Here is a 21,281-nt window from a genome sequence, read left to right on the forward strand (position 1 = left end):
ACACGGATGCAAGAGTTAAACCCTCGAGCTTTTTTTGTCCCATGCAGTTCTCATTCATTGAACTTGGTGATCAGTGATGCAGCATCAGCTTCTAGTTAGGCTGCTGAATTTAATGTAATTCAAAGCATCTATGTAGTTTTCTCTGCATCCACTCATCGGTGGCAAATTTTGAAGCATCATCTGGGAACATCCTCTCTAATACTGAAACCACTGAGTGCCACACGATGGGGAAGTTGAGTGGAGGAGATAACGCCTATCAAACACCAAATTGGGAAGATGATGCCATAGTTTCCATTATGGAGAATAATGCTAGGACAGGAATTGTTCCTGGGAGAACAGTGGCAGAGGGAAATGGAATCACCAGAAACATAACTTCAAATTTCTGTGTGGCTTGATGTTGTGGCATGACATACTGTTTGAAATAAATGTTGTAAGCAAGAGACTCCAAGGTGTTGACCTTGATATATCTGGAGCAATGGAACAACTGGACAAAGCAAAGTCATACCTACAGTCTTACCGGTGAGATGAGGGATTTCAAAAAGTTCTGAAGAGTGCACAGAAGTTGGTAGAGGAATCCCATAAGAGACCTCAAACAACAATTCAAAGTTGAATTCTTTAACCAGGTGCTAGATTGTGCAATACAGTCAGTTGAAGAACGTTTCATGCAGCTCAAGGAACACAGCAGTATATTTGGGATGTTGTATGATATTCCAAAACTTCTCACTATACCTGAAGACGACCTACACCAGCAATGAAGGGCACTAGAGACAGTGTTGACACATGATGACATGCGCGATATTGATGCAAGTGATTTAGGTGATGAACTGAAAGCCCTTTCAAGATACATTTCAGCAGGATCAACTCCAAAGGCTGTTCTGGAATATATGTGCACAAATAAGATGACCACCCTCTTTCCAAATGCTTTTGTTGCTCTGCGCATACTTCTAACACTTCCTGTAACAGTTGCCAGTGGAGAACGCAGCTTCTCCAAGCTGAAGTTAATAAAAACACATCTACACTCCACAATGACACAGGAGAGGCTGGTCAGCCTTGCAACCATCTCAATAGAGCATGAGCTGGCCCACACTGTGGATCTTCAGGAAGCAGTTCAAATCTTTGCAACCAAGAAGGCACAGAAAGCACCACTTCGATTATTCAAACAGATAAAAATGCCAGTGTTTACCATGCAGACAAAAAAAGTTACATTTGCTGTTCAGGCGTTTGAAAGTTAAGTGTTACTTAAAATTTTTGAACAAAGCATTTTAAGTTGTTAGTTCTCCTTTATTAGCAGAGCAGTACCATGAGAAGAGTAGAACAGGAAGAAGGCAGAACTGAGACCTTTCAAAGTTTTGGCCCAAGTGAGGGGGTATGGAGGTATCATTTGAGCTCCCCGCCTCAGATGCCAAAATGTTGTGGACCGGCCCTGCATACACTAAAACAGGGGACTTCAAACCTTTTTCATAGTGTGAACTGCAGCTTACTAGATAGATTTTGTAGTGGACCACCTCCTCTCTCATTTGCAATCCCATAACATCCCTGTAGCAACTGTTTACTTTATTATGCATTTACTGTAATTTTCGCTTCTTTTAATGCAATTTAGCACCTGGGAATAAGGAAAAGCAGCCAGCACCATGGGACCAGCCAGTTCTCTATACTTCACCAGAAAGCATTCCATAGATCCCAAGTTGTCGGATTTTGAAGACTGATGCTCTAAGCAGATCTTTCTGATTTTCAATATCCTGAGGAAATCCAGTCACCTACAATCTGTATAAAACAGACCTATCTGCCTGCCAAAGGAACGAGTGTTTTTCAGACCCAGGTGTTAGGTTTTATAACAGGAAGAGTAACTAGTCAGATTATCTAGCAATTATATATATGCTGTCAAACATCTTTGTAGGATTAATTCAAGGTATGCTAAACCTGTGCATATTCAGATACAGAACTGAATGGACAGCATGACAGTAGTCAGAAAAGCAAATCTAGAGAAGAAGTGATATCTTGTTTTGATTTCTAAAACAAGCACACAAAATACAGAAATTGATGGAGAATAAGATTTCTGACAGTACTCCAAGCTCTCTCACATAGCTGAAAATGTAAGCTGTGTTATTTCTGCTGCATACATCACCTATAAAAAGATTCCACAGTCTGAATTTAGCTGGCAATTTTATTGCTACAGGAGGCAGAACAGAATATAATTTGCTCTTCCCTAGACTACAGAGGCCTGTGCTGCTGACAGCATCCAACAAAAATGTTTTAGGCAGTAAACTGAAGCAGATATTACCCTGGATCTGGAATACACTTTTGTTTTCTGTTGTGGGCAACGGTGGATTGATTGATTTAAATCCAAGCAATTTAAACCACTGGTTTTAGTCCTGATTTAAATCAACAAACAGGAAACCTTGATCTAAATCATCCATTTTAATTTTGTTTTGCATTTGTAATTTCCAGTTATTTTCCTAAAAAAAGGTTGAATCTTGTCGATTGATAATCATTAAAATGTGTTGATTTGTACCTAAATTTGGTGCTTTTTTTTTTAAAACACTAACCAGGAGGATACCCTATATCTACAGACATTTATTTTAGCAATTATGTAGCTTAATTTACATTTAACAGTTTCTTAATTCTTACTATGTTAGGAAATGGTTAATGATGTGTTTATTTTACTAAATGATTAATTTTTTACTTGAAATTTGTCAACTTCTGTTTGAATGAAACTTAAAATTCAATTAACAATGCACAAACCAGCATTTTAAAATGGTTAAATAAAACTACCTTAAATGTGCTTGATATATAAGAAAAACTTAAACAAAATACACATCTACCTGGATGTAACGCGACCCGATATAACACAAATTTGGATAGAACGTGGTAAAGCTGTGATCCCGGGGGAGCGGGGGGGGGGGAGAAGCTGTGCACTCCGGTGGATCAAAGCAAGTTCGATATAACACGGTTTCACCTATAAACGCAGTAAGATTTTTTTGCCTCCCGAAGACAGCATTATATCGGGGTAGAGGTGTGCGTTTTACATTTCATATTAATAGAGTTAATAAACAAAAGGGAGTATTATCTATATTCAGTGAACTGTACTGATTGTTTCGGGTTACCCTTTACTTCAAGATCTTAGAACTTTACAATTTATATATCATCTTCCCCACCCCCCATCATCCATAGTTGGCAGTGGATAAATGTAGCAGAGTGATATTTTTAGAGTCACTGACTATAAACACACAGAGGTATAATAGCAGCTATTTTCAAAGGTCTGTATAATGTTTCATAGTTAGAAAGAGACGCAACAAAGTAATGAGTCACAGTGTTTTCTGCATCTTTTAGGTGTGTGTGTGGGGGGGGGAAATGAACTGGGGGATAGGGGGAGTGGTAGTCTTTTAAAAAAGGTTCCTCTCATTTCCTTGTACTGTCACCAGACATAAAATTTAAGTTGCAAAGGCATCATTTGAACACAGTGGCATTGTGCAGGTGTCACTGAGGGCACAGTTTGGCCTGTAGGGTCTTTATAAAACTGGTGATGATGGATAAAGTAGAAAAAACCCATCTTTATTCTCAGAGCCCAGTCTCAGAGAGCTTGGCAGTTAGAAAAATAATTGCATCTTTAAACTGAAAAGGTGTGATATTAAATCAGTCAGTGTGACAAAAATGGGAACCAACATAATTTGTTAAAGATAAAAACAAAAACTGTTCAGAGTAGAACTGCACTGTAACTATTATTCATTAGATGAGGATTTTGAAATACTGTTACTGTAATGAATTTACCGTGTCACCTGAAAGTGAGAACAGGCATTCGCATGGCACTTTTGTATCCGGCATTGCAAGGTATTTACAGGCCAGATCTGCTAAACATTTGTATGCCCCTTCATGCTTCGGCCACCATTCCAGAGGACGCTTCCATGCTGATGACGCTCGTTAAAAAAATAATGTTAATTAAATTTGTGACTGAACTCCTTGGGGGAGAACTGTATGTCTCCTGCTCTGTTTTACCCGAAATCTGCCATATATTTCATGTTATAGCAGTCTCGGATGATGACCCAGCACAGGTTGTTCGTTTTAAGAACACTTTCACTGCAGATTTGACAAAACGCAAAGAAGGTACCAATGTGAGATTTCTAAAGATAGCTACAGCACTCGACCCAAGGTTTAAGAATCTGAAGCGCCTTCCAAAATCTGAGAGGGACAAGGTGTGGAGTATGCTTTCAGAAGTCTTAGAAGAGCAACACTCGAAACTACAGAACACAAACCACCAAAAAAAGAAAATCAACCTTCTGCTGGTGGCATCTGACTCATATGATGAAAATGAGCCTGCATCAGGCCACACTACTTTGGATCGTTATCGAGCAGAACCCATTATCAGCACGTCCTCTGGAATGGTGGTTGAAGCATGAAGGGACATATGAATCTCTCTCATCTGACATGTAAATATCTTGCAACGTCGGCTACAACAGTGCCATGTGAACGCCTGTTCTCACTTTCAAGTGACATTGTAAATAAGAAGCTGGCAGCATTATCTCCTGTAAATGTAAACTAACTTGTTTCTCTAAGCATTGGCTGAACAAGAAGTAGGACTGAGTGGACTTGTAGGTTCTAAAGTTTTACATTGTTTTATTTTTGAATGCATTTTTTTTTACATAATTCTACATTTGTAAGTTAAACTTTCACAATGAAGAGATTGCACTACAGTACTTGTATTGGGTGAACTGAAAATACTATTTCTTTTGTTTTTTACAGTGCAAATATTTGTAATAAAAATAAATATAAAGTGAGCACTGTACACTTTGTATTCTGTGTTGTAATTGAAATCAATATATTTGAAAAACGTAGAAAACATCCATTTAAATAAATGGTATTCTATTATTGTTTAACAATGCAATTAATTTTTTTAATCATTTGACAGCCTTAGTAAATATTCTCTCTTCGAACATGCATAGTTAATTTAGAAACCAATAAAAGAGGTCAGCCTTATTGGACAGCATTCTGTCTTAAGAGACTGCCCCCAAAGACTCCTAATATATACAGAGTATGATTCTGCTTCACCTTTATCATAATACCTTTGTTGTGTTTGCAGAGGTTGTACACACAGATTCTACATAAAAGTTATCTGTCAGAAATAAGTGCATCCCAAATTATTTGTAACTCTAAACTATTTGTGCATCCTGCTTTTTGGACCTGGCAGTTAGACAGATATGGAGGTAGAAAATGTATAATAATATTCTAGACTGATATACTTAATTGTCTTGTTGGCGGATAGCGAGTTATATTGAATTGTACCAATGCACTTCAGTTAGGTTTGGGCATTAATTATAAGAACGGCTATACTTGGTCAGACCGAAGGTCCATCTAGCCCAGTATCCTGTCTTCTGACAGTGGCCAATGCCAGGTGCCTCAGAGGGAATGAACAGAACAGGTAATCATCAAATGGATCCACCCCCTGTAGCCCATTCCCAGCTTCTGGCAAACAGAGGCTAGGGACACCATCCCTGCCCATCCTTGCTAATAGCCATTGATGGACCTATCCTCCATGAATTAATCTAGTTCGTTTTTGAACCCTGTTATAGTCTTGGCCTTCACAACATCCTCTGGCAAGGAGTTCCACAGGATGACTGTGCATTGTGTGAAAAAATACTTCCTTTTGTTTGTTTTAAACCTGCTGCCTATTAATTTCATTTGGTGGCCCCTAGTTCTTGTGTTATGAGAAGGAGTAAATAACACTTCCTTATTTACTTTCTCCACACCAGCCATGATTTTATAGACCTCGATCATATCCCCCCTTAAGTCATCTCTTTTTCCAAGCTGTAATCTCCCCTCATATGGCAGCCATTCCATAGTCCTAATGATTTTTGTTGCCCTTTTCTGAACCTTTTCCAAGTCCAATATATCTTTTTTGAGATGGATTTATATAGAGAGGCAATATGATATTTTCTGTCTTATTATCTATCCCTTTCTTAATGATTCCTAACGTTCTGTTCGCTTTTTTGACTGCCACTGCACATTGAGTGGATGTTCAGAGAACTATCTGACTCAATGACTCCAAGATCTTTTCTTGAGTGGTAACAACTAATTTAGACCCCATCATTTTATATGTATAGTTGGGATTCTGTTTTCCAGTGTGTATTACTTTGCATTTATCAACACTGAATTTCACCTTCCATTTTGTTGCCCAGTCACCCAGTTTTGAGAGATCCTTCTGTGGTTCTTTGCACTCTGCCTGGGACTTAACTATCTTGAGTAGTTTTGCATCATCTGCAAATTTTGCCATTTCACTGTTTACCCCTTTTTCCAGATCATTTATGAATATATTAAATAGGACTGGACCCAGTACAGACCCCTTGGGGACCCCACTATTTACCTTTCTCTATTCTGGAAACTGACCATTTATTCCTACCCTTTGTTTCCTATCTTTTAACCAGTTACCACTCCATGAGAGAACCTTTCGTCTTATCCCATGATTGCTTACTTTGCTTAAGAGCCTTTGGTGAGGGACCTTGTTAAAAGCTTTCTGAAAATCTAAATACACTACATCCACTGGATCCCCCTTGTCCACATGCTTGTTGACCCCCTCAAAGAATTCTAGTAGATTGGTGTGGCACGATTTCCCTTTACAAAAATCATGTTGACTATTCCCCAACAAATTATTTTCATCTATGTGTCTGACAATTTTGTTCTTTCCCATAGGTTCAACCAGCTTGCCCGGTACTAAAGTCAGGCTTAATGGCCTGTAATTGCTGGGGTTACCTCTGGAGCCTTTTTTAAAAATTGGCGTCACATTAGCTATCCTCCAGTCATTTGGTACATAAGCTGATTTAAATGATAGGTTACAGACTATGGTTAGTAGTCCTGCAATTTCACATTTGCGTTCCTTCAGAACTCTTGGGTGAATACCATCTGGTCCTGGTGACTTATTACTGTTTAGTTTATCAATTTGTTCCAAAAGCTCCTCTAATGACACCTCAATCTGGGACAGTTCCTCAGATTTGCCACCTAAAAAGAATGGCTCTGGTTTGGGAATCTCCCTCACATCCTCAACCGTGAAGACTGACGCGAGGAATTCATTTAGTTTCTCCATAATGGCCTTATGGTCCTTAAGTGTGCTGTATTATGTTATATTTTTATTTAAATATTGATTGTTACTATTTGTATTACTGTAGCACCTAGGAACCCGTCTGGACCAGGACCTCTTTGTGTTAGGTGCTGTACATATACACGCATGCACAAAAAGTAAGCTCTTTGGGGTAGAACTCTCTAACAACCACATATGTAAAGGGGAGAAAAATTAATATTCCACCAGAACAGCAGGCATACTACACTCAGTAAACCAAGAAGCAGACTGAAGATTTATAGAGAAAAATACATGAAGGTTTTGTATCTCCAGGCCCAATACCAACCAGAACTCATCCTCATGCTTACAAATTCATCAACTAGGTCATGTTTATACACAAGTTTGGGAGAATATATTGGGCTAGCATATTTGGAGTCTATTTCATTCATCAGCTTTATGGGACAAACCTAAGGTTAGTGACAAATTTTATGAACATTGGAGTATTTCTGCTGTCTGCAAAATGACTACCTCATCGTCTTTATAGTATACTATTACTGATCATCTTAATAGAAAAAAATTCTTTGGACTTTTATCGTTTTTGAAGGTAATGTTACCATAAACAAAAAAATTTAAAAATAGATTGTAAAAGGTCATAAAAGTTTGGTTTACGAGCTACTCTTTTAAGGGTTATGAATTCACTCTTGTAAACACAATGCAAGCAATAATTAAATCTTTTTTTCTTTTACAGCCATATTTCACATTTAAAGCTACGTAAGAAAACTATTTCAATGAGAACTACTGTAGTTTTCCTCTTACAAGAGGACTACTAAAAATTGGTATCTCAATCCCAAACACACCAGTCTCTATTATTAAAATTGTAATCCAAATAACAGACAATAATAATCAAAATCACAGTACAGGTCCCCTTTGGGTTTTCCAGTGTGCAAAATCGTTACTATAATCTGAGATAAAGTATCCCATTTAGTTCTACAAAGGGTTTCCTGACAACTTATAGAAACATCCTATTCTGATTTTTTGTTCCCACATGTTGGAAGAGAACCTAGTGAACAAAAGGTATATTGTACCAAAAAGGATAGTGGGTCATTCTATACTCTGAATATTTAGAGTTATTATAAACATACTGATATAGTATGTTTCAGCAGCTTCCTATATCCTTCCCTCTAAAATGCCTACTGGTTAAGTATTGGGGGAGGGGAGTGTTGTAAGAAGGGCACGAAGACAAACGCAAAGTGTACAAAATAATTTTTGAAACTAATTACTAACAGGGACAAAAAATGAGCTAAAGAAAAAGGTATGATGAGGAAGTCAGTCCTTAAGGAAACTACTGAACACTAACCAGGACCAGACAAACACCAGGGATTCTGCAATAAACTGAAAAAGCAAGGTTTGTTTTAGAAATAACTATCCACTGTGATTTCTTTATCAGTGATATGGGGACAGGGTAGAGGCGTTAATACAATTCAGCTTTCAGTATTTTAAAGACTATTTTAAAGAAAAATAATTACATCAATGTTTTCATTTAAGAGTCTTGTATTATACACACACAGCCCAATTAACTGTCTGTCAGTCTCCTCTAGGTAGAACCAATACAAGCCCTACTGCAGATATAGGCTCCCATAGATGGGTCCATTTCTACTGGATCTGCTTTTCACACAGGCAGCTAAAATGGTGAAGTAAATGGTTCCAGCTGCCAAAACAGTATGTATACTACAGCTCACACTGGTTTTAATTCTTTTTGAGGGCTTGTTTGTGACTAACAATTTGTAATCCATAAAAAAAATTTTAGAAACAGTGGCTGCATGAGGTTATTGAATGTTTCCTTTGCCCCTTCCTCCATCACACAGAACTTACCAGGGATAAAAATATACTATAGGTTGCATGCCCGTCATATTTCTAAAAAGAAGGGGAGATATTGGGAAATCTCCTGGCAATCTGGACATTGACACCATTGCTATGATAATCTAACTTGGGGTCCTCATCTACCCGCGATGGAATTCTGAATACCTAGAAGTGCTTGATGACAATCTGTTGCTCTATAATGCGCATAGAAGCTTGATCTCTTGGTATCAGAGTCTGCTTTCTGCTTCCAGATACCTGACTTTTGCAGTTTGCTGGAGGATGCTCTCACTGCCTGCAACACCTGGTAAGAGCAATACCATGATTTTATAGTGCTGGAGTGAAGGCTGTATCTTTCAAATTTAAGTACATAAAACAACATTCAGGCACTTAATAAGGGGCTTCCTTTCTATAAATGCTGAGCACATGTAGCTCCCATTGAAGACAGATTCCCACTGAAGTCATCGGGAGTGGATAGTGTTCAACATCTCTGTAAAATCAGGCCTCATTTAGGTCCCTGACTTTTGGTCTCCAAGATTGAAAATTATGTCTCATGCATATAAAAAGTAGTAACACCAAATTCTCTCCCATATAGGACCTATGCCACACAACTCTTGAACAACCCCAATCAACTCTCAAAGGGGTTCTAAGGTTTATCCCTATCACAACATTTCTCTCCAACACAGTCACAACATTTTCTCACCACTGCATAGTAACCTCGTGAAAATTAAGTATGATCTGCATTTCCTTATTCCCCACATCGTAAGAGTTTTAAATTTAAATTAATGTATGTGGCCATATTTAAAAAAAAATGGAGTGTCATGAATATATTCTTAAATATCTTTTCCTCCACATCAGACCCTTTCTCCCTTTCACAAAACCTCACTCTTTTAAATGGTGGTGGTTAAACAGATCCAGTGAAGGACAGTGTCTTCCTTAAATGCAACAGCTCTGCAACTGAACACCTAGTGAAACATTTCATTAACAGAAAGGAATTAGAAAGGAAGCCCTTCTGGCTCAGAAAAAAAAGTAGGGCATATCTATACTTCAGCTGAAGTTTCAATTTCCAGCTCCAGCAGATGAACATCCACTAGCTTTGATCAAACTAGAACACTAAAAATAGCAACGTAGCCACAACGGCATGGGTGGCAGCACGGGCGAGCCACCAGAGTACAATGCTGTCCAAGACCCTAGGTACATACTTGTGTGGCTAGCTCCTGCTACCACCTGCGTTAGTGTAGCTACGCTGCTCTTTTTAGCATGCTAGCTCAATCAAAGCTAGGGTGCATACATCTATCTGAGCTGGAAATTACCACTCCAGATGCAGTGAAGACATACCCTTAGTCACCCATGTTTGTGGAGGAGGAGATTGTATTATAAAATAACAAATTAGTGAGGCATATTCTGAAGACATAGGCCATGTCATTGCCAGAGAAGAATATGGCATACTCCGTGTCTGGTACCTGCATTGAAAGAGCATTCCCAGCCAACTCAGTTTTCATCTAGGCTGCCTTTGGAGAAACCAGACACCATAAAACCCTCAGCCATCCTGTAACCTGGCACACCATCAAAGTTTTCTAACACACAATTACTGTGCTTCACGCCTATAGATTTTTTTTGCTTTGACTAAAGAAAACCCCCACAATGGAGTAAGAAACTTAAAAAAAAAAAAAAAAAAAAAATCATGCTTGACAGATGATCAATGCAGCAGAAGTGCTGGAGAAAAAAGAAAGCCAACACTGTTTTGCATACACCTTCAAGCTTATTAGTGACTTGCGGCTAAAGCTAGAGTGACCCTTCCCTTCAGATTAGTATTTGATATTATTACTGACCTCAAAAGTCAGAGGGTATTCCTTAATCACATTGAAGAGGCTATTTATCTGATGCAATAACTTAAACATACACAGTCTGTATCTATCTATCCAGCCATCTAGGTCAGTGTTTCTCAAACTTTTGTACTGGTGACCCCTTTCACATAGCAAGCCTCTGAGTGCGACCCCCTTATAAGTTAAAAACACTTTTTTATATATTTAACACTATTATAAAGGCTGGATGCAAAGTGGGGTTTCGAGTGGAGGCTTACAGCTCACAACCCTCCATATAATAACCTTGTGACCCCCTAAGGGGTCCCAACCCACATTGTGAGAACCCCTATCTAGGTATTCCACTAGTGTCTGCCTCCCCGGGAATAAGTCAGCTTCTCAGAGACTCCAGTGAAATTTGATTCACCATGTCAAAAATGGAAGCTGCATACAAATATGAATAATCCACCAAGTAAGCACCCAGCTGTTGCTTTAATGTATTAGTGCATGTACAGTTATTCATATGCTGACAAGCATCTGCACTAAGCCTCTACAAAGAAACCTATCAGCTTTTGTCAGTGAAGAGAGAAACACAAACTTGCCCAGAAACTTGAACACTGTCAGTCATTTTCCATTTTCAACCCAGCATGATAAAGCCTATTTAAGGAAGGGTCATGTATCACTGAATGAGCCCAGAAAAGCCACATTTTATACTCTCCTCTGAAGGTATCACATCTTTCTTACTCAAAGAGAGAGAGCAAGAGTACTGAGAGACTGTGAAACCATTCCTTCATTGGCCAAAGGGCTTAATGACAAAGATTAAAATTAAACTCTTTCCAATCTCAGCCACACTTCTCTATTTTCACCTCCCTTCTCCCCCACTTCTGCCCACATGCCTCCATTATGGGGTGGAGAAAGTTGCATGATGGGAACTTGATCCCTGTGCAACTCATTTCTGCCCCACAACAATTTGTGAACATTTCCCAAAAGGCATTGTGCTGGATGGTGGCACATGGCTCAGTGAGTTACCTATCCATTGTGCACCACAGTTTGCATTGACACAAGCATTCCTGTGAGTACGTGCAGCACTGACACAAGCGGCCAAGCAAGCATGCGCATAAGAAATACGCTAACTCCGGCAGTGACATACACTGACATAACTTGGGTCGACCAAAGGTTTTAGTGTAGACATGACCTCAGTATCCCGCTTTTATGGCGCCCCGGGTCTACACAGTTTGTTGGGGACAAGAGTCAGTACAGGTAAAGTGAACCCCTTAAGCATTCAATATCCAAGTTCTCCTAAATTGTGCAGATCAAAAGGACAATGTGTTTGCCAACCTGTGTATTGTCTTCTTGCTTCTTAAAACTAGCATTACACTTAAAATGACAGAACTCTTCCAGTTGAACCAGAGAAGAGACTTACCATTCACAGTCTTGAGACTCCCATTAATGCCGTCACCATGTTGCCTCTTCTGTGCATTTTTGAACTCCTTTAGAGATAAGTAAAGGACCTTTCGTACCACCCTCTCCTCTGACCATGGAATCCCATCACTGTCATCCTAGAGAAAATGATAATGGAAAGGAAACATTTACTGGAAGGATCTAAACAAATTAGTTCAAAAGATATCTTCTATCTAGACAAAGAAATGATAAAGAATAAAAACTGTGTAGTACGCAAACCCTATATAATTTGAACATCAGTGGCATTAACACATGACAGGAACATGGAAATCAGCTCATTAGTCCGTCTAATCCATTATTCTGCTCCTAGCAGTAGCCAATATCAGATACTATAGAAGAAGTAAAATTTATTTTTAAATCGCTATAATGAACCCTACTGCACAGAGAAATTTATCACAGCCGGGAAATATTCCCCCATTCTCAGAGACCAGTAAAAGTAGAAACAACACTGAATTGAGCTGCAGAAAACATTTAAGTAAATACAGTGTACCAACATAACATGTTGTCATTTATGTGTCTTGATACTGCCTCATGCCTCAATATTTTATATACTGATGCAATATCAACTGCTCACTGGTATAACAGTGTATCTGAATTATAGCAGTACAATACATTTTACTACAATGAAGTTACTGTGGTTTAATATCAGAGTAGAACAACGTGGAATTTGGCCTGTGGAGCATATTGTTTTCTAAGCTACTTTTAGGAGACAAAAACTGTATTGCAAAAAGGAACACTAGAGTATGTAATATTTGGTAGTTGCTTTAGTTAAAAGGTTAGTTCCCTGCAAAATTATTTCCCTAAAGCTTTTAGCATTCAAATTAGTATAGTTAGAAAATTGTTCTAAGGGCATATGTAGGAGTAAGGTAAGTCTTTTTGCATCTCATTTTCTTATGCTCTAGCTTTCCTCAGGATTCTTCTTACAATCATAATTTATGGTTTCTAGCCCTAGAATTCCTCAAGGGCTGCATCCCTGCCAAGTGGGAAAATTAGAGTTTTCTGGACAGCCCTTGTTTACGCAAGCATACCCCACTGCACTGCCACACTTCACTGAGAAACCAAAACACCACTATCAATGATCCACTCCAGAGGGCAATAGGGTTTACATTGTGTGAGAGAAGTGACCAATAACATTAACTTTTTAAAAATAAACTTATTTTAGGGTGACTATCAACACCTTTTCTTAGCTACACCAGTGAGATATTTGAGGCTAGGAGGAGCCTGTTGAACTCTAAGCATACATCTTTTCCTCCCAATTGCCTGACTGATTACTTGACCAAAATATACATATATGAAGGCCAAACAATGACTACAGTGAAAAAAGTTAGTATCCTGGCAGCAGAATGTTCCTCTCACACTAGGGACATGCTACTATACTACAAACAAACACAGAACTATGCCCATATAGCTTTTGGAATATATGGAACTTCAAGCCAAGAAAGCAGGAACTTTGTAATTGAAGTGAAACATTTATGGAAAAATTCTCTAGGCAAGTACTTTGAAGAGAATGGTGATCTCAATTGCCTGGACAACAGATGTTTATACAAATTGAATTTCAGTTTGCCATTTTCCTGCCAATACAACTTCAGTCCACACGTGTCTCCTCTCCCCTACTAGGCATGACCAGAACTGGCAGAGTGAGGACAGTAATCAACTAACAGGTATCCACGCTAGACGTAATTTTAATAAAGATTAGCAGGATTGTCAGTTGTATTTTTCCAACACACATTGAAAGTAAACTACAGTAGGGATCGCTTCTGATGTAGAACAATGTTGACAACAAAGTTTGTCATCATTGCTGGCAGTGTCCTGATCTCTCAGTTAGTTAGTAGATGAGAAAAGCATGATGATTTAATTAAGAGTTTTCCCTTAGTGGTAAAGGTATTTTTTGCTCAGTTAGAAAAAAGGCCGTAACATCTAATGCATTTGTCTGAGCTTATCAATTTAGTGTTTATAACATGAAGAGTCTAACGTTTCCTTAAAATGTTAAATTGGTATTTATACATGCTGCTACACAGATGACCGGGGCGAGGAAAAACGGTGGTGTGCTTTAAATGGTATTTCAAATATGGCCTGAGGACATTACCTATGAGTTGTGATGCCATGGTTGAGTTATATGGGTCATCCAAACAAGAAGCAACAAAACTTTATCACCCTACACAGTTACATATTTTGTTTAAACTACAGATATGAAACAATCAAGAATTCATAAATAAGTCAAGAAACTCCCTGGTGTCTTTTTCTTAGATCCACTGACCCTAATGGAGAAACCACTGGCAAAAATTGCTTGGCTCCCACTTCTCACCCCCTCCCCGCTCACAGCAATTGGAACAGACACTCCATGCCCCCAGAGACCTGAAATTCACCTGAAAACTCCAGCAAGGGCCTGTACTGATCCCGGCAGATAAAAATGCAGCTTTTCTAAATTCAAGAAATCCTACTGTAATCCATTTAACTATAATATGGAAGCTGACTGCCATTGAAAGAACATAGCAGCATATTTTGTTCCAATGCCATCAGAGTGAAATTTGCTGACACTGACCTTTAAAATATTCCTGGCACACACTTATCAGTGAGCAGAGTGCAACTGAGTGAGTGACCTATGAAATGTACAGTATATTCTCTGGAACATCTCAGTTATAGACAATTCAAGAGGAAGTAGTAAAGGAAAATCTAAAGTGAGAGACATGTCTAATCTACTTTTCTTAGGTTTAGACAATTCACTTTTTTTAAGTTACTAAAACATGTAGATCAACGCTTTGATCCTTCTCCTCCTACAATGTACTGTAGACCCAGAAGAGTTCCTGGTAGAACTTTTACCATGACATAGTACAATCGCACAGTGAGATTTGTTTGTTACTGTTTCTGTTTTAAAAGTTGGCAGCCACAGCCTCACCACAGAACATTCTCTGGTAAACTCACACCTGTTGAAGGACCTGATGAGCAGTAGTTCCATCAGAGAAGGGGTTCCAAAAATTAGAACCACCATAGCGCTCTGCAACCACTAAAGCTATAAGATTACATTTCACATTATTACAGAGCAATCTTCTCCTTTGTGTAACTGTAGAGCCAAGACGAATCATGCTGGCTTAATCTTCACACCACAATAGTGGCACTTGCAATTTATATGCCCTAGAGGGAGGGTGGCTCCACAACCAGAACTTCCACCCACCCAGAGTCCTACCCACACTGCAATATGAGAGAGCCACAACAAAACAGCCATCCTACTTCAGTAAAGACTTCAATTTCTCCAATACAGTATCTTTCAAGAACAGCAAAATAAGGGACCAAGCCATTGCCAATAACCATGGTTGCACATCTCCACATCTAAAAAAGCAATAAAAATGTATCATCATCATAAGCTACATTTCCCCTCAGGCATCCAATGTAAAAGCAGACCGGAGGCAGAAAGCAGCTGACCTGGAGCCCAGCTGCATTCTTTCAGCTAGTAAGTTCCAACTCTTGACACATTAGTTATAATTGCATAGGTCAGAACTTTGCATCATAACGTCAGTGAAGGAAGACATGCCGAATGCCTCACTTTGTACACTACCAGTCAATTGGGTTAGTTAACTCGCCTGATAAAATAGGGTATGTCTATACTACCCGCTGGATCGGCAGGCAGCGATCGATCCAGCGGTTTATTGCGTCTAGTCTAGATGCGATGAATCAACCCCCAAGTGCTCTCCCGTTAACTCCTGTATTCCACCGGCGCAAGAGGCACAGGTGGAGTCGACGGGGGAGCGTCAGGAGTCGACTCGCTGCAGTGAAGACACTGCGGTGAGTAGATCCAAGTACGTCGACTTCAGCTACGTTATTCACGTAAATGTACAACAAGATGCAATGGCTGGAAGCTGAACCTAGTCAAATTTAGACTAGAAAAAAGGTGTACATTTTTTAACATGGAGGGTAGCCAACCATTGGAACAATTTACCAAGCATTGTGGTGGATCCTCCGTTATTGGAAATTTTAAAATCAAGTTTGGATGTTGTTCTAAAAAAAATGCTCTATTTCAAACAAAAATTAAATAGGTGCAAATCCTATGGCATGTGTTAAACAGGAGGTCAGACTAGATCACAGTGGTTCCTTCTGACCTTATAACATGAGTTAATTTTATTTATAATTGAAGTAGTACAAGTCCCAACAGATCAGAGTTAACATGCTAATTGCAGTATTTCTTTTAAATAATTACAAAAACAATTACATTTATTTTTCTCATCTGCTAAACAATTTTGGGGAACTTTGCATCACACATTTAGTATCTAAACATCAGCCGAAGTGCCTGCTAGTGGCAGATTGCTGAATACAATATGGAAGAAGAAAAACACATCATTCCCTATGATTTGGCACACAAGCCTCTACCAGCCAGAGATGAGTAGTAAGCTTCTGTAGAAGCTTTATCTCTGCTAAATGTACCAAGGACAACCCTGTTCCAAGGTAATTGGTTTGTACATTTTTCTTTATTTGTAAAATTTCATACTCACTGTTTTTGAAGCTAAGTGACAAAGCTATTGTCATATACAAATCATTTAAAAGTGGTTTTATTTTAAGTTCTTTACCTGTGCCACTTTGCACCTCACAATGCAACCAGAGCTTACAATTTGTTCACTGTGGGTGAAACTCAACCCTGTGCTGAGGGCCTGCACAAGGACTATGCACCACTTAACTCCCACTTAAGCTCCATTTTGAGAATTTGAGTGGTGCATAGGCCCTCTGTACAGGGTTGAATTTCACCTTTTTGAATGCTACTGCTTTACAACAAGCACCAAAAGCACTATTACTTCTATATTCATTCAACTGATACCACATTCTTAGGCTCGGCCTAGCCTTTAGCAAATAGTTCATATGGTAAAAAAGCACCTGAAGCAAGGGCAAATGCACACAACACAGAAGGCTATTTGTTTTACTTTTCATAAATAGTTTAACTGCAAGGATGGCTTTATTTAAAGAGTCAGGACTTTGTAAGGTACAAGGATAGCTATAGACAGGTAGGTTATGACTCAGTATGTCTGGCATATTTCCAGTTCTCTTGGGTCTTTCCCCAGCAAGCACTTCTTGACCCCCATTTCTCATGCCAAGTTGCAATCAGCAAAACAACAATAAACAAATCCAATCAAACAAAAAAAAAAGCCTAGCACAGGAGCCAGCAGTTGGTAAAGATAACCATGGCACCCACTGCATTAAATGAATATGCTTTCATGATTTGGTAGCCCCAAGGGCGTCCTCCCACAAAGGTAAGAAGGTCAGTCTGAAGCAATGGGAAAAATAAGCCACAAGTTTCTGTCCTTTCCTCAGGAGAGATTTTTGAGCGAGAACTATTTAAAAGATAGTTTTCTTGCTGGCTAAAATATGAAAGAAAGAATCTGCCTTCGGCATGAATAGTAGAGTGAATTTTTTGGGAGAACGATTGGATGCCAACACACTTTCCCTCCCTCATTAGGGGACTAAAACTGAGTTATTTGTTTACTAAAGAAATGGAACCCTGTGACAGATTTTCACAAAGACACAGCAATTACACATTTCAAAGACAAAAGTGGAAGGATGGTCTAATAGTTAAACTTTGCTTCTATTCCCAACTCTGCCACAAATATTCTGTGCAACTTTGGGCAAATTATGTAACTTAAGTGTACTTCAGATTTTCCATCTGTGTAGTACAATTATAACGCTTTTGTACAGGTGTGTTGTGAAGCTGAATTCGGTAATGTTCATACAGCAGAGATTCTCATGGGAAAGTTTGCTATTTTACTATTATATATGCTCTATTTCTCTGCTTAATTCAAGTTAGAGGCCTTCACTATTTTCAGTTTTTATATGTATATGATTTTTATCATAAGATCAGGGATTGTGAAATATTGCAAGGTGACAACCCTGGAGATCAATCCTCCATGTACAGCATAGAACTCCCCTTTACTGTCCCACCAATGTCTCTCAACCTTCTTCTGGAGTAACAACTTCTAGACGTGAAAGTTTCGTTCTGTCCTCATGCCCAATAAACCACTGTGCTCAGCACAGACTAGCAAGAGAAGTTATACCTACAGCACAGGTATGTGAAGCCAGGTTTTTTAGAGCTTTCCATTACTCTACAACACAGCTATTTAAAGTAAAACTCTCAATACATTCTAGTAGCAATCATTCAGCCTAGATTTTCTATAGTTAAGTGCTATATTATGCTTAAATAGAGCTATATTCAGTTTGCAAGGAGTTATCCCTAATTTTTATGGTTTACTAGTTTCTACCAAAAACACTCTGAATAAAATTCACACTTACTTAATATTTAACTTTTTTAGCAAGTTTAACTATCCAGAGGATGCAAGAGTTGCTCATTTAAAACAAAATTTTGATATAAATACAGTGCAGAAGGAGTTAAATTGATGAGGATTGATAAGGCTTTATGGATACAGATTTCTGCCTGCTGAGAAACTTAACGTCCTGTCTAACGTAGGAAAATAGCTAACATTTTTTAATGTGTCCTAGCACATTGTCAAATATGATTTCGCACCTACCTAACAGTCTAACATTAAAAATGGCTTATGTATTCCATGACAAGCAGCTAGAGTCATTCAGGGGAGGAGGGATAGCTCAGTGGTTTGAGCATTGGCATGCTAAACCCAAGGTTGTGAGTTCAATCCTTGAGGGGGCCATTTAGGGAACTGGGGTAAAAATCTGTCTGGGGATTGGTCCTGCTTTGAGCAGGAGTTGGACTAGATGACCTCCTGAGGTCCCTTCCAACCCTGAAATTCTATGACCAACTGACATTGTTTAAAATAGGGGTGGGCAAACTTTTTGGCCTGAGGGCCACATCTGGGAATAGAAATTGTATGGCGGGCCATGAATGCTCACAAAATTGGGCTTGGGGTGCAGGAGGGGTAAGGGCTCTGGTTGGGGGTGTGTGCTCCGGGGTGGGGCTAGGGATGAGGAGTTTGGGGTGCAGGAGGGGGATCAGGAGTGGGGCAGGGGGTTGGGGTGTGGGGAGAGGCTCAGGGGTGCAGGCTCTGAGCAGCGCTTACCTCAAGCGGCTCCCGGAAGCAGTGGCGTGCCCGTTCTCTGGCTCCTACGCAGAGGCGCGGCCAGGCGGCTCAGCACACTGCCCCATCTGCAGGCACCACCCCTGCAGCTCCCATTGGAGCGCCTGGGAGCCGGAGCAGGGCCATGCTGCGGCTTCCGGGAGCCGCGTGGAGCGGCCCCCGACCCAGCGCCCCTCCTGGAGCACCAGAGTGGGGCTGAGCCGCTTGGTATGGTCCCCAACCCAGCGCCCCGGCTGGAGCTGGCGGGCCAGCTTAAAATGGCTCACGGGCCAGATCTAGCCAGCAGTTTGCCCACCCCTGGTTTAAAAGGTGTTAAACTGTGTTTACATTAGGTGCAACGTCGTGTTTAAATATGTGTTGGCTAACATGGGGGGAATTCTCTCTATTAGCAGTACAATTAGCATTTAGTGCTTTAGGTATTTAGATAGGAAATTTTCTAAGAAAAAAATATTAATTTTTCCTTTAAGACCTTCTGGTATGAGGCAGCTCTTGTTTAGTAGGTATGGGGTTAATTTGGAGCAGAACCCTCTTTTTATGATTGGTGGAGAGGGGGGAAAAGGGGAAACAAAAATGTCTGCCCACATGAGGCTACTAAGAGGGAACACCACTTCACATCTTTTCTAATAGAGTTCCCATTCCTGGCAACCTACACTCTTGGTCCTGCTCTACACTTAAAAATTAAGATTGTCCTAACTTGGTCGCTCCGGGCTGTGAAAAATTTTGTGGCTTGAACGCTCTAGTTAAGTTGATCTAGCCTCTAAGGTAGACACAGCAGATTCTTCTGTCAAACTAGCTATCGTCTCTTGAAAAGGTGGAATAACTACATCGATGGAAAGCCCCCTTCCACCGATGTAAGAAGCTACTACACAACAGTGTTACAACAGCTCAGCTGCAGCACCATAGCAGTGCCACCGCAATGTAAACACGGCTCCAGAAAATGTGTGTACTTCAAAGCACATCTCTCTCTCTCTCAGTTCTCACATATGAGCTGCATGGCAGCTAAAACGCCACATGGTTTTGTGTAACAAAAGGACTTAAGAAGATTTGAGCCTGATTTACTTAATCTTGTGCACATAACCATACAGTGATGGAGGGGAATAATATATTTGAAAACCTTTTTTTAAGTACAAATTACTAGGGATTTTGGGCACATCAAATTTTTGGGTGACTACCCTGAAATACCTTGAAGAAGTCCAGTTTTCAGAGGGCAACTCCAGTAGTATTTCATATAAGTCAGGCCTCTCTTAAAAAAAAAAAAAAAAAAAAGTTTCTCAAAATAGACACCCCAAAATTGAGGTACCCAAAATCACTAGACATTTTTAAACATTTTGGCTTTAAAATGTTAAAAATTCATTTAGTACTGGCTCCATGGGTAACTCATTCTTTTATATAAATTCAGAACCCTTGGCAATGGTTTTGCAAACCTAGGAAAGCAGCACATCTAGGAAAGTATATGAACATACTGAAAGCATAACTGTTGCTCTTGTTGGTCTACCAAGGTAAATACTTGAAGAAATACTAAACCCAAATAAATGCACACTAACATCAGTTTTGAAGTTTTCATTTATCAAATTAGAACAGAACTTCAGATGTGTCTTTCATCTGGCCATAGTTTGCCTGGATGCCATGACTTCCTAAAAATGCATTTACAATGTAATTATCATTTTGCACCCAGAAGGAAGGAGTTCAGACTTCAACTTAAACAAAGCAACACACACAAACAAGTCTCAAAAGAAGTTTTAGGGTTTTTTCCAGTGTAGGGTTACCATATTTAAAAAATAAAAAAAAGAGGACACTCCACGGGGCCCTGGTCCCGCCCCTTTCCCACCCCAACTCCGCCCCTTCCCCGCCCCAACTCTGCCCATTCACCGCCCCTTCCCCAAAGTCCCCGCCCTAACTCCCCCTCCTCCCTCCCAGCCACGTGAAAAGGGCTGCCCCAGAGCTACCGGCTTCACAGTTTGCCGGGCAGCCCCCAGACCCTGTGCCCCTGCCCGGCGCTTCCCCAGCGCAGCTGGAGCCCGGGAGGGGAAGCGCCCAGCCGGGGGCACAGGGTCTGGAGGCTGCCCGGCAAACTGTGAAGCTGGTAGCGCT

General features: G+C 39.9%; 1 protein-coding gene across 2 annotated transcripts in view; it reads right to left on the minus strand.

Moving 5' to 3' along the window:
• JARID2 (jumonji and AT-rich interaction domain containing 2) overlaps positions 1 to 21,281 on the minus strand; it is a 295,836-nt gene that overhangs the window by 160,221 nt on the left and 114,334 nt on the right. For both annotated transcript variants that reach the window (XM_026660367.2, XM_026660359.2), the window contains exon 2: positions 12,128 to 12,263. In XM_026660367.2, coding sequence (XP_026516152.1) covers positions 12,128 to 12,263 — 136 coding nt within the window. The remainder of the gene's footprint in view (positions 1 to 12,127; positions 12,264 to 21,281) is intronic.

The sequence above is a fragment of the Terrapene carolina genome, unplaced genomic scaffold (genome assembly GCF_002925995.2).
Source record: "Terrapene carolina triunguis isolate 2854851 unplaced genomic scaffold, T_m_triunguis-2.0 Scaffold58, whole genome shotgun sequence".
In the NCBI taxonomy this organism is placed as follows: domain Eukaryota; kingdom Metazoa; phylum Chordata; order Testudines; family Emydidae; genus Terrapene; species Terrapene triunguis.